The 15,155-nt window shown below is 31.9% G+C and overlaps 2 protein-coding genes across 3 annotated transcripts in view; both read left to right on the top strand.

Annotated features, from left to right (window-relative positions):
- Positions 1 to 5,203, top strand: part of LOC148621419 (uncharacterized) — a 28,868-nt gene extending 23,665 nt beyond the window's left edge. Inside the window, exons 13-15 of one of the 2 annotated variants that reach the window (XM_088575773.1) lie at positions 980 to 1,108; positions 1,624 to 1,722; positions 2,516 to 5,203. In XM_088575773.1, coding sequence (XP_088431899.1) covers positions 980 to 1,108; positions 1,624 to 1,722; positions 2,516 to 2,734 — 447 coding nt within the window. In that variant the 3' untranslated portion in view covers positions 2,735 to 5,203. The remainder of the gene's footprint in view (positions 1 to 979; positions 1,109 to 1,623; positions 1,723 to 2,515) is intronic. The other variant, XM_088575772.1, reaches the window with a different exon arrangement.
- A 3,772-nt stretch (positions 5,204 to 8,975) lies between these two features.
- LOC148621420 (uncharacterized) lies at positions 8,976 to 14,807 on the top strand. Its single transcript, XM_088575777.1, has 3 exons — positions 8,976 to 10,133; positions 11,586 to 11,680; positions 14,537 to 14,807. The coding sequence occupies exons 1-3, from the start codon at positions 9,528 to 9,530 to the stop codon at positions 14,742 to 14,744; spliced, it is 909 nt and encodes a 302-aa protein (XP_088431903.1). The 5' UTR covers positions 8,976 to 9,527; the 3' UTR covers positions 14,745 to 14,807.
- Positions 14,808 to 15,155: the final 348 nt, after the last annotated feature.

The following is a 15,155-nucleotide window of genomic DNA, read 5'->3' on the forward strand; positions in this document are numbered from 1 at the left end:
TAGGGGTAGTTTTTTAATCCAAAAATTTACAGTGCAAGCTATGAACAACAAAATCTTTTGTCAGGAGTTTTGATAATACACAAGGCTATGTTAGTAGAAATATCAAAGAGTTTGACTTATGTGCTCTGTATTTTCTACATAAAAATGTCTTGTAAAATAAGCTATTTTAATATAATTCGGCTAAATCTTCTAATTTTGCTTCATTTTCATCTACAATTTTAGTGCAACACATGTATTAACAGCAATGAAATTTTATTTTAAATTAAGTCACATATTCAATTAGTGAATTATGCAATTTTTGCACTTCAGTTTTTTTGGGCTGATTTTGATATTTTAAGAACATACTCCTTTGTAATTGTTTATCATGCTTCTAAAAGCATGAAATTGAGAAATTTAGAGGTTTTTATCTCCGTTATAGATTAGTAATGTCAATTATTGTGGGTGAAGGAAATTGATTAGCAAGCTGTAGCAATTTTGAGTAGTGCATTGATTCTGTATTGATATTAATGTCCAGTTTGATAAAAAAAAAAAATCTTGTTTTTAATTACAATTTGCATATTTACTGTATAAATGGACTAGTTCAATAACCTGTATTTTCAGATGAAATAATTTTATCTTTTTTTTGGACTTGATTTAATTTTTTATAACTTCCTTATAACTGAAATTAACATGGAAACTTTTGCACTTCGTGTAAAATTCTCTTGCTACTAGTTCAGTTATAATGAAAAAAAAATATCCTTTTAATGCTTGATAATGTAAATGTAGTATTCTCGTGATTTACTGATGTATATTAATTTTATTTGCATGGTAGACAAATATAATCAAATAAATTAGTGTCTATAATTTTGTTTTTGTCCATTGAAGTAGGTTGTCTTATTTATTAAGGAAATTAATGCCTATGAATAATTTCATTTGACAAAAACTTCAAAATAATCAGCTTGTTATGATTTGATAGATTAATGAAGATTTTGTTTTTCAGAAATATCTCTTTGATATATTTTATGAGAAAAAGAAGAGTGATAGACATAGGAAATACTTCTATGGTAGTGTAAAAGAACAGAATAGCCTGAAATTTGCTGGATTTGGTCCTATTTATAGTGAAGAACAGGTCTGTTGGATTGGTTAGACATTTTTAAAGTACATTAATCAGAGTTGAAGGTTTGTCAATATTTGTAGCTTTCAATGAACTACAGCCAGTGTTGAACTCCCGAACTTAGCAGTTCCTTTAAAGAAACAAAGTTTTCTGCTTGCCAAAGGGAAATTTTTAACATAATGGATAACTTTCCTCTCACTGAAATTTCACTCCCAAGGGTGACTGGAAATGGAAAGCCTAGAACAATGTTTATGCAAGTTAAAGAATTTTCCCAGCAAATTATATTTTAATATGAATCAGAAAAGTTTAGAAAAGTGGATTGTTTAAGTGTTATAAATGCATGTGTTTATCATGCAGAAAGTGATAAACATTTTAAAGGTATTGTGTTTATCATACAGAAAGTGATAAACATTTTAAAGGTATTGTGTTTATCATGCAGAAAGTGATAAACATTTTAAAGATATTGATGTGCCACATTTTGCTGAATTTTAACTTGATTATTTATTGTTTTCTTACTTTACCAATTTAAGGAAGAAGAAATTGTAGAAGCTACTAAGGACTGGTTGTTTGAAATACCCTCTAGCAAGAGACCATCGATTACTTATATACTTGATGTGTGGATACCAGAGGTATGGTTAACACAAGTAATTGGAATGAACATTGTGTCTGACACATTGGGATAGCACTTTTGTTGTGAATTCAAGTAATAATTTCTACACATTGAGAGGTCTTGATTCTAAGAAGGTTGGAAGTTCTTATAAGTAAGCCTATGTAGTTTGTAAGAAAGGACTCAAGAAAGATGTGAATATCCAATTATCAATAATGGTTTTGGCTAAACTGTATATTTTAAAGATGTTACCAATTAATATCACATGATTATCCTTATATTTAGTATAGCTTCTTCGAAAATACAAAAGTTCCTTCATCTATTTTGAGATTCTTTAGTATTAGATAAAATAAATGTGGATTGTCAATTCTTTTTTTTTTTGGCATTTTTTTTTCAACATTTTCCTCTGAAGTCCCTATACAGAGGACATAAGAAGTTGATTATTTTCAACACTAAAGTAATCTTATTACCAATCTTTAATATTTTGTGAATGATTTCAGCTCATTTTTTCCCACTTATTAGCGGAATTCTGCTATTTCAAATCCAGATTTTACCATTACCATTCTTCTTTTAATGTATATTTACTTCCGGTTTTGCCAATTTCAGCTTTGTTTTTAGCCCTCGTAAAATCATCCCTGATCTGAAGAGACTGCCAAAAGTTCTTTATTGTGCATGAAAACTTCATTCTTTAGTGCATGTTAAATATCAGATAATGAAAATTATTCCTGCATGTCGTTCTTGGGTGGATCTGATATTCTGACAAATTCAGTAATATCAGCTGGGTTTTCAAATATGAATTTACCTTTATTTTGAAGGCCATTGTGTATGCAATGATCAGAATAAAGAAGTACAACAGGAAAAAAGCCTGGGAACAGTTTTGGAAAGGAACACGCACCACAAAGGAGGAACGAGATCGTCAGCACCAGTCACTATTAGATTTCCGGGGATACACAGAGGAAGAAAAAGCAGAAATGAAACAGAAATCAGAAGAGAGACTAAAAACCAAATTATATCAACTTGGTATAAGGAGCTGATTGCCAAAGAGCAGAAGCATAATATACATTGATTCTTTTTAAAAGTGCTATAATTCGGAGCAATTATGTTAAATGAACTGCATGGTGTTTTACTTTCCAAAATTAGATAGCATCAATGAATTTGAGAGTAATTAACTCCTCATTGAGTTACTGGTTTATTATTTATCAGTCAGAAAATTTCATTTAATTTTACCAGCATTTATTCTTAGTAAAGAATACTGTAAATTCAGATATTGCTTTATCTGAATATGTTTGAAACCAAAAACTCAGCACTTTAAAAAGTTGAGTCTTGCTTATATCCAGAGAAAAAATGGGATTAAGTATAGCAATTTGTGGCAGACTAATTTCTTAATGATATTTTTAATGTTTTTTTGGTAACAACTGTTTTTTGTTGTCATTACAACATTTACTCCTCATAAAGAAGAAAACATGACATTTGTGTTTTGTCCTCGTGACTTTTGATGATAAATAGATCAGTGCAGCCATTCAGACTTGCCTATATTGATAATACAGATTCAGAGAGATTTATTTCAGTACATTAGTTTATTTTATTGAAAAAAAAGTCTTTTCACTAGAAATGGTATTTACTTAGGCCGTTTAATGTTAATTTCTCGGTTCTTGGGTTATTTTTATTTTAACAAAGGAGGGAGGGAGGCATTTATTTTTCTTTACATTTTTATTGCATCTCCCCCCAAAAAAGTGATGAAGATGCTTTATTATATTGTTTAAGACAGAAGAAAATTGAGGGAGGCATATTTTTCATTTTTTGTTTTAAATGGCTAAAGAAGCACCCTCAAACAGGAAGACTGAGAACCAAGTAATTAACTTTGTGGGCCTTATATGTAAAAATAATTGGTCAGTTTCACAAAGGTCATGAGTGTAAAATTGACCTTTGGATCTGGTTAGACAATAGAAAGTACATTATGAATTCAACACTCAAAACTAATGGTAGATTTGGCATTGGTGACTTTGCATCTGAGTTGAGAAGTTGTTTGAAGTAATAGTCTAAAATTACTGCTGCGTCTTTGGTACTTGCAAAGCCTAGTTATACTACTGATGTTTTGATTTGTACAATATACTGTAAGCATATTAATTTTCGTTGTTGTCGATGCTTACTTTATGCAGATTCTGTCAAGTGAACATGTTTGTGGATATCAAATATGACTAGCATTTCATGGTGTTAAAAATCAATCTTGCCGGTTTAATATTTTATCACTTATTTCTCCACCATGTAAAATGTGGAAATAAGTACCCCAGACAAATTAATATTTTTCCAGTATTCACCCTCTGCTATGACTTGTCTTTCGAGGACACTTGCATTCTTCAATTTTTAAGTAGATTTTCAGACTGCATGAGTTTGGCTGAAGAAAAAAAAATAGTGTAGTCATATCATGACAATTACTAAGACTGGGGGTGGGGGGGGGAATTCATGTCATTTCACATTTTTTTTAATCATGTTTTGAAATCCATCATTACTACATGTATATGTTCAAATCGTTTTGTACTTGTGTGTCCCATAGTGTCAGTTGATTGTTTATCCCAGAAACTTATTTTGACATGCTGTTGTTATTGAATGTTTCTGAACTATGTAAAGTATATCAAAATTTTGAAACATGCTTTATGAAAAATTTTATACTGAATCATAAAAAAAAAAACATTTCTTTTACCTTTAATGGTGTTACAAAAACATAATATTCAACTAACATTTTGTTTATATGACCATAAATAGAGTTTTAATACAGCCAAAACCATGAGATTATTTTTTGTTCTTGTTTTTGATGAAGTTCATTTGATAGTAAAATATGAAAATAATAATGAAAAAAATATTGGATGGTCAGGTGTTGTATGCAATTATGAAATATACTCTTATCATAAGTAAATCTTTTTCAAATTTTATTTTACAATATCCAAAGCCAGTATTTAAATGTAAATCCTACTGTCTAATTTAATGACATTTTAACATTCATTATAGAGGGAATTATAAGTGGCTATTAGTGGTCTTGTTTCTGAAAGTGTAATGTGTAATAATTAATCTATGATTAATGATTGAATGCAGAGACACTTGGGTCTCTGATAGAAAAATTGACTCAACACCTCAAGTCAATTTTTTTATTAGATGGTGGTATTAAGCATTCCTTTATGATATTTTCAATGAATGCACTCAGAAACTGGTAGAACATAATTTTCAATCAAATTAATGAATCAATTAGAAATAATGGTTTTTTAAGAAAAAAAAGGGGGTAGTTAGAACCATCTATGCCCCAAGTGCCTGTGATTGGATGTGCATATTATATATTCACATAATATTCAGAAAAAACATATCACATTTTTAATGTACTAAATGTATATAAATGTATTCTCTGATTTATTTTGGAAGATTGGGCTAAGTTGACATTTTAGTTAACACATGGTGACTCTGTTGTTTTGGTTTGTGAATTTCAGAATAATTATTATAAAATTTAGAAACAAGTTCTCTGATTGGTTGATTCAATTAAAGCAAAACAGGTTATTGTGAATAGCTTGGTTAATTACTTTGAATTGGACCACAATTCATGATTTAAATAATCCCTTGCTTAAAACAATTTGAATAAGAATCAGTTCTTACTATTTGGAGTTGAACCCTTTTGAAATTAAATTATAAGAAATGTCTCTAATCTTTAACTGGTCATATGGAATAACCTGGATTTTTTTTTTTACCATTTAACACTGTTAAAAATCAGAAGCATTCCTTAAGTAACATTGAGCATGCTGAAAATGGTGAACACTTCTTTCCTTTTTATGAAGTCTGAGGAGCTCATTGTCTTTTATTGTCTTGTCTGTCTGTCTGTAAAATGTTTGTTTCCTTTACCTCCTTATTTATTTATTGTGTGAGTTTTTGATTGATACTGATTGTTCAGTTCAATATGTAAGATTGGAAGAAACACTCCAATCTTAACAAATTTGGATTTTGGCCATTCTAGCGGTCTTTTTTCATATATACAGAATGGAAGCCATTTCAGCAAGTTTTTCAAAGGGGCATAACCCACCAACACATGACAACCTGGTTGGTGGTCTCATTGGGGAAAGGAAGAAAGGTAAACATTTTTCTTCGAAATTTGAACTATTTTTGCTTTGGCAAGTACGTAAATGCTTTAAAATAAGTTATTCAAGGTATCCAAGTACTTACCACCGCTGCAATAAATCAAGATATTGGAATTTTAAGTCTACTGTTCTCCATTGCTCCATATGCACAGTAAAGTAGTTTGTCAGGAGAGTTACTTCCCTTTGCTTAATTTTTTTTTAATACAAGATCAAAGACTTGAAAATGAAAAAGGTCTAGTAGAAGTGAATGCTACTGGTAATTGTCCACTCCAGTTACTGCTTGAAGGGGCTAACAACCTTTCATTCTACTTTTTGGTCAGCCAATCAAAATTGTGAAAGCATAATACGTCTAAAGAAAAACCCCAAGGATTCTGAAAAAGATCTGATTGAATTTTAAAGAGTAATTTCCACTTCACACAATAAGGGGGTCAGATGTGTTTGTATCATTAATATACTAAAATGTTGTTTGTTAATAAGTAGCAGTCTTTCTAAAGATCAGACAAAAGATGATTCATGCATGTCAAAAACCCACCGAATTTAGTTTTATTTCTTGTTCAGAAACAGTTACTGATCACAAAACCAGTCTTAGTTTTTCATTTGGTTGTTGTGCTTTTGAGATATAAATCATATAGATTGTACATGAAATTAGAACTTTGCAAGAGTTATGGTTCTTGATTATGTTTAATTTGGTTGGTTTTAGTGGGAGATTAATGTATGATTTTCTAAACAGTGCAGATCTGAATGCAGAAAGTTTGTTGCTTTGTGAAAGTATAGCATTTGTAGACTGAAAAGCCATTGTTTGTTTGGTGGGTTTTTCTTCACCATGAATCACTTTACCATTGGCAGTGTGTGAATTTTATGTGGACTGGTACTTTAACAGATGTTCCTGTTATACCCTTTAATCCAAATCTATACCCAGTCAGGCTAATATTAGAGAATAATTTGTATTTGAGAGTCAAGTTGTCCAGTCTATGTAACTTAAGTCTATGGATTAATTTCATTATAAGTACAGTACAGGTATGATAATGGAAGTATTCATGAAGTAAAAAATTGTCTTCCATAAAAAGAAACTACTATGCAAAAAGGGGATATGATATTTGTACACAAGGATTATACCATTATACGAAAAATGTGGAAAAAAAAAAAAACATATAAATACATATTTGGGGGGAAAAGGGAAATTTGAATATCATGTTGTAAATGTATAAATAAACAGGAAGTGCATTTATAGATGTGAGTGGGAGTGATCCATATTATAATGATGTACATGTTTTTCTCAATTATTTAAAATGAATTTGTAGTTATATAATGTACTTTATACATTTTTTTTAAATTTTCATTTAATTCATTTGTTTTCATTTCATTTGCGTTGAAAACTAGATTTAAATACTTATGTTTTTTATGATTCAAATTATATTTTTATTCTTGTTGATTGTAGAGTTATTCAATAAATAGAAAATATGTTGTAATTTTCTTGTGTGTTAGACCTTGAATTTTACTTCGATTTTTTACCAGATTCATTTAATGCCTCATTTTTGTCTCCAGTCAAATGAAAGTCAGTGAAGGCGAGACTAAGTTATTGCTCTTCCTGTATGTTAGTGTTAGTGTTGGCATCTGTGTCCAGATCAAAATTTTTTTGTTAAGTTTTCTGATTTGGTCTGTTTTAAGATGAACCGTTTGGGCAAGGCCAATCATATTTGGTATGCAGTTGCATCAGCATACCTAAATCATAATTTTGTATCCAATTCATGCATATGCTCCCACAGTCATAGTCTATTGACATTGATCTTTCTTTTTTAAGGTTTCTGATGAGTTCAGATAAACATGAACTACTCATGCTAGGTCAACAGTTGCATTACAGTTCCACACCTGTTTCATATCCTTGCAATCACCATCAAATACTGAATAACATTGTCTATATGCAACAGATGAGACATCTATGTGATCGCAGTTTAGGTTACAGACCACCAATTCAACCAATGAGCATTTGGAACATGCACAAAATAGTCCTATGCAGAAATTACCTCCTGTTCCTCATAGCTGTGAAAAAAGTTCTCATTTTATAAGTGCATTTTTCTTCTTGTGCTGTAAAGTCCAATCTCCGTAATGATTTCTAAATATACCCCTATCTTGTGAAAACACTGGGATTTCCCATGCTATATATAGACCCTTCACTTCGGTGACCAGTTCTGCACTGCTAGTCCGCTAACCCCACGTGCCATTCTGAGGATTGTGAGCTGACTTTTGTAGAGATCATGCTGATATATAGTCCTCTGCAGGTTAAAGTTAAGATAAAGTCCAGAGAAGCCATTGAATGTTGTGAAATTAGCATTGAAGCTTATGGGATATGGAATTAGTGGTTTCTAGCCTTAATTTTATCAACAAATGATTTGAACTAACATGTCAAAATTTATTTACTGGAGGATATTGATATCTCGCTTTGGTTGTCTAACATAGAATATAGAACTTATCAACGGATGTCAGAGACCGTGTAGTGTTGATATCCTCGTCAACTTATTTTCTTGTTTTATGTGACTAAAAAAAGTTGACGGTTTTGTTAAATATTGAATGAAAAACCGGCTTGTCGATCCTCTATATGAGGCAGCATCCATTAGATTTTCGGGTGGGGGATATGGAATATTTCGAGGCAAATTCATAGTTTGTTATTGGGTTCTGAGAACGCCAATTAAGTCGATTTCCCTCTTCAGATATACGGTTAAGGCTATTGAGAGCTGAGAGTTACACACAAGATTTTTTCACTGTTGATCTTTTTTATTATCCATAGGACTCCCCCCCCCCCCAATGAAAATCAAATGGTTGCTTTCAAAGCTCCCATTTTTCCTGATATTATTTCTTTTTTAATTTTTAACTATTTAATAGGCGGAGTTTCTTACATGTGAAATTATTTTTATTGTATAGCCAGCACTCCACAGTTTAGTTTAGTTTCGCACTTTTGGCTAGGATGAAAAATGACATAAATGGAAACCGGTGGTTGCTATAGTGATTAAAAATGAAGAATCTATTGTTGATAAAACATTTTCTGAAAAAAGGGGACTTTTAAAAGTATTTTGTAATGCTTTACATATTTTCAATGTTGAAGGGGCTTTTTTTCAATGACAATTTGACATCATTGTGAAAGTGAAAGTAAGTCAATTTTTTACCATGCTAAATTTAATAAGTGGATTACAAAGTGAAATAGCTCAAAATCTAACCGGCGATGCCCATATGAGGAAGGGGTTTTTGAAGGGAAAAGTTTGAACAGTTTCAGGGATTGAAATAAAAATTTCAGATATTTTGCGGGAAATTTGATATTTTTAAACCTGGTTTATGAACTTTTTTGCAAATTTTCGCATATTTTTGCATGGTTTCTATGGTAACCCTATATGCTGTGGGTAATTTTTTTCCAGAAAATTTTTACTGCATCCTGATGGCCTTGGCTTGAGCTATTTCTAGATATATAGATTTACAGATGCTTGACAATTTTTTAAAGTGATAAATGTTACAAAGCATCAGATTACAAGACCAAAATTAGGCAGTTCTACAATACTGTGGAGTGCTGGCATATATGATTATAATTACTTCGGGGTTCCTATGTCAATTTGGCAAGCGCATATCAGGCAACGTCGCATTTGAGTTGGATAAAAAATGCGACGTCACTAACGTTCTCACAACAACGTCGACGACGCTATTTGGTTAAGTGAAAGGGGCGAGGATGAATAAAGTGGCAAATTTTGAGTTTTCTAAGAAGAAAATATGTAGTTGTAAACAAATAATAGAAGAAATCGATGATGATACGTCTGAAAAGTATGCAATTCTATGTAATGGACGACGTTTTAAGAAAGATTCTAGAAAATGGCTTCACAAATCAACAAGCAGAAGTATGCAATTGGATTCGGAAGAGGACCATCCATTGGAAGCGTGTCTAGATAAAAATGATATTGAAGATTCCTGCAACGGCAAAAACCATCCGAATAAAGAATCTTTTTTACAAGCATTTCTAGAGTCAGGCTTACAATACTTTCCCTCTACGAAGCCATCCAAAAGCTGCATACGTAATGTGGAAGAAAATGCTAATAGCCCCGAAATGTTTCGTCGTAAAAACAAACGGAGGTTAAAATCGCCATCTCTCGGGAAAACGTGCGTTAGTTTTGATGACTTCGTCGAGGATAAACTTAGAAATTTTATAGAAATGAGCCACAGTTTTAAACCTATAAGACTGGATAGCTCTCCTGACGCGTTAGTAGATAGCAATCGAGGGAGTGATTCGCATTTTTCTTCTAGTAATGGGAATACAAATGATGTCCTTTGGCAGAATGAGGTAAGTCGATCGTCTGGAATTGTCACGCCCATGCTTCACATTCTTTTTCTAGTAATGAGAACACAAATGTTGTCCTTTGGCAGAATGAGGTAAATCAGTCCGCCCGCCTGCTCATCGATTTATTCGACCCGTTAGTCATGTCTATTTGAAAAAAAAACCCGGAAGTGTTTACCAGAACCGTATGCAATTGCAAGTGTATATACAAAAATCTACATTTTTCAACAGTCTGACAACACTTACAAAACTAGACCGAAAATTCTCACTTTCTTTCGTTTTTAAGTCACTACATTATTTAAAATAAAACATTGATGAATTCTCCAGAGACTTTTTGTACTCTTGCATGTCAATCAAGGCTTTGACTTAGGAACTTTCTACAGATTTACCAAACTTTCTGCAAAAAAATGGATTAGTTATTATAAATGCCTTTAAATAGCATTTTTTAAATAGCACCGTTACCAATACAAAATTGATTTAGATTCAGTACAATTAATTACAGATAGCATTAGCTCTAGTGAGATTTTAACAGAATGACCATCATGTTGATTTAATTTAATTTAAGTTCCTCGATCTTGCTGTTCAGCGTTTCTCTGTATTAAAATACTATAAAATAGTTTTGATATTTTCCGTAAAAACCATAGGCTGGGAGGGTTCACCATGCACCCCCAACTCATCAACTTTATAGTGATTGTTTTTTTGGTTTTTTTTTAATTTTTCCTTAAAGCATGTTTTCCGTGGTTTATTTATGTAGAAAATTAAATTATCTACAGAATTATACTAAATTTTAGATGTTTTAGTCGGTCAATAACTTATAGAGTCGAAATTACGCGACATTTTACAGGAAAATCGAAAATTCCATTATTTTATTTATATATTTATTTATTTGTTATTATTATTATTTTTTTATTTATTTATTATTATTATTTTTTTGTTGCAAAATTCTGATTTCGAAAATCATCACAATTCATCAAAACAACCCAAGAAGTATTAATTGTGATAATACTAAACAGAAAATACCCAAAAAAGCCATTTTTACTGAAGCATAAACACTCTAGGGGTTTTGACATTGCAAAAATATGTCAGTTTAAGCGATTTTTCGGTCTGGTAGTGGTAGACTTTTTAAATATGTTCACTCTAAAACCCTAAGTGTTACCGCAACTTTCTTTAATACAATTGTAAAGCTGAGATATTGGGATACATGATGACACCTATATATGTCAATTAACTTCGTTTTGTAGAGAGAAAAAAACATGAAAAATGGATTTTTGCCTCAACGAGTTATGAAAAGTGGCCAAAAAAATTTAAAAAATGCTTCAGTTAATTTTTGGGCGATAAAATGACTTGTAAATGGGAGATATAATGGTATAGCTGAAAATCATATTTTGGTTGATGAGTGAGGTTGCACGGTAGGTTATCTCAGCATACGTGTACGTACATGTGCTTTATCTATTTCAGGATAGTTGGAGGCAGTCCAAGACTATATCTTCTGATGGGTCCACTACTCCTACAACCTTAAACAGTTACTCTAACCTTTGCTGTCCCGTTAAAAGGTACTCATAACTTTCACTAAACGGAACAGAGACACAAAACTAAATAAAATACATGTTTTGGTTCTATGGTATAATCTTATAAATAGTAATAGAATACTCGGGAAACCACCCACATTCGGTGCGTATTTAGTCGTATACGCACATGCTTGCCTTAAATTTGGAAAAAAAGTAGAGGAGCTAATCCTATCGGCGTGACCAGTATATTCTCCGTTTGTGTGTGTGTGTGTTTTTTCTGTTTTTTTTTGTTGTTGTTGTTGTTTTTTTTTTTTTTTGAAGTTCAAGTAGTTCTTTAAATTTAAGCGATCTGTGTTTCTTGTTTTTTTTGGGGTTTTTTTTGTTTGTTTTATTTGTTTGATTTGTTCGAATTCTCCGACTTGAGAGTAAGTATTGATTCCGTCGTCACAAGTTTCCTCCCAAATCTTATCAGCATTTTAATTTCTTTAGTACTTGTTTCGATTCCGTCGATTCGTTAGTTTTATATTTATGAAGAAACCTTTTTCCGGTCCCAAAGTGGACTGATTTGAAGCCATTATAATGACGTCACTCATTTACATTTTGTACTATTGTTCTTGGCAATATACCGTCTGAGAATCCATTGGCGGTGGACCGGGATTTGTACGAAAAGTTCAGTTGATTATATAGAAAATCTCTTGATGGCCCCTCAACCAGTCAGCGCACCCACCCCCTTTAAGAATTTCTGGAACGGTCACTGAAATCAGACAGAGTATGAATCACTACTACCTTAGTTCTTCACTCTTTATGATGATTGTTCCGTCGACACTTTCATTTAATAGACGCTTCAAGTCATTTATGCAAAGTTCGTTTCCGTGTAGAAAACAATTTTGAATGGACTAAACGTGTTCCTTTTCTTTTTATCAGGAAACATTTGTTATGCTGTCTTATAATCCAAAATAATATAACATAAATAATAACTTGTCTTTTAGTATTTGTTTAACCATTTATATCTTCGAAAGCCAATGATTTCAGTACTTTTTGTAATAAATCAATCAATGATGAATGATCTATTCAGCCCATTTATATGAATTTTAGCCGATTTATGTGTGCATGAATCCCGTGACCTAAATTTCCACTTGTGCAAAATATATACAAGTTATATTTTGATGAATAATTTTAGAAAGCAAAACAGATCTTGATAGGGGTCTAGAGGTTGACATCCCTTCCTTTTTTTTTTTTGGAAAACATTTTGCTAAATTTAAGGAATAAATGACAAAATGATAGTCTAGAACTATTTACCATTTTAAAGATCCATCCCTGTCAAGTTAATTAGTGATACGATGCATAAACGGGAGACAATTTTAATTAGCAATGATATTAATTTTTACAATATTTTCCTTTGTAATTTTTACACTGCACCCAAACCAAGTTAAATGGACTCCTAATATCAGGTGAAATATTAAGTGCATAATGTGTATGCATGCATTATTTTATTATTTATTTTTTTTTTTTTTGGTGATCAGCTTGTTGAACCATGATTGCATCAATCAAATACCAGTGGTCTTCCAATTTAATATAAAATATGACATATTTAGTGGTGACGGGATTGAAGATCACATTCCTACAGATACTTAACAGAAGAACTTGTAGTGAGCATACACTCACCCGACACCCACCATATTAATTGAGTGGTTCATTCAAGGTTAGAGATTACCATGAATTGATGATGTAAATAAAGTAATTTGACAACAATTAACTGTATTGTGAGAGGAGTTTCACTTAAAAATTGAGACTCTCAGAAGCCTGAATCCCTCACTTGGTTAAAATGTTGCATTTAATGGGCAATAACTCTAACAGAGTTGTCCCACAATTTTGACTCATAAAGACTTTGGTAGAACTTATCATAAGGATCATTTCATCAATTGAAAGTTCCTTTCTGTCTATTAAAATTTTCAAGATAATTGCTGAAAACTGCTTAAAACATCATTTTTGGCCTTTCAAGGACATTAAATCTAACAAGGAATCATCCAACAACTTTGATCCAATGCAGACTTTTGTAGGCCTTATAATATGGATCATTTCAGTAATTGAAAGAAATTGGCTTAACCTAACAGTTTTGGAGCTTTATAAGAAAAACTTATGACTGACCCCTTTGTTATATTTTTAGTAACCTTGGCCAAGTTTTTAAATGGATCAAAAATCCCTGCGTCAAATCTATGCAGAATACCCTAAGTAATATTCTTACCAAGTTTGGTTCTAATTGGTCAAGCAGTTTACAGGGGAAAAGTTTTAAAAAATTGTTAACAATGACGCGATTACGACGATGACAATGGACGTCAAGTAATGGCAATAGCTCACTTGGCCTTTGGCCAGGTGAACTAAAAATGTATTATTAGTGCATTTCAGGAAACTAAGTTCAAAGTGGAATACCTCACAAAATTTGAGGGATTAAAATTTTCTGGTAATACACACAACTTCTTATTGTGTCCTTACTACATACAAAATTGCTTGAAATTCAGTTCAGTAGTTTTTGGGGAGTAGCGACAACAAAATAATTCATGTCCAATATAGTTACATACTTCAGAAATCTTAGTTCAGGCATTAAACCCCAACAATCAATCAATCAACAGAAATCTAAGTTCAAAGGGGCAAAACTCCCACAAAATTTGAGAGATCAAAGTAATTGTATCCTTACTACATGCAAAGTTTGATCAAATTCTACTGTTGTTTGAGAGGAAGTGTAAGGACAAAAAGAGAACTTAAAGACAGATAGATGAACAGACTGGCTTACAGATGGACACACCAAGAACATTATACTCCTACAATTTCATTGCATGGGGTATGAAAATAAAAGTTATTAGGTCATTAACTGTACTAAACACACCACATTAACCATTACAGATCTAAGAAGCAGTTCAATTTTGAGTTGAGTAACCAGAGTCGCCTTTCCTGGGATTCCACACCAAGTGAACATGATCCCCTGACAGATTTTGATGACACACCTTGTGGATCACCCTGGATGTCTCACTCTTTAGAAGATCACATTCTATTAAACTGTGCAGTAAGACAGAGCAGGCAATCAAATGATGAAAATGAAAATTGTAATTGATACTTGTAAAAATCAACTATTGTCATAAATATGTGTATGAAATTAAAGGTTTTATATGTACAAGTCTTCAATGAATGCTGAAAAAGAAAATTTTCATACTTTTTCAAAATCTGATCTGCCATTAATACAGATTTAAGAAGCAGCTCAGAATAGAATGAAGTGACTGCAGTTGGAAATATAATTTGTCTTATTTTTAGATGCATCTGGGTTCCTTGATTAACCTCAAAGGAACTTGTGGACAGCCCCTACTCATTATTTTAGCTTTTATAAAAATATTTAAAAAAAACAAAGGGTACACTCTGCCAAGATTTACTGTAAAAGTATTTATTATTGCTGTTGATTAGTTTGGCAGCTTCTGTCATACGACCATATTCACAGGTATCCTTTTTGCAGTTTACAAAAATGACTAGC

This window comes from Perna viridis, chromosome 3 (genome assembly GCF_037379345.1).
Source record: "Perna viridis isolate PV_CMFRI_1.1 ecotype Kerala chromosome 3, ASM3737934v1, whole genome shotgun sequence".
Classification (NCBI taxonomy): Eukaryota; Metazoa; Mollusca; class Bivalvia; order Mytilida; family Mytilidae; genus Perna; species Perna viridis.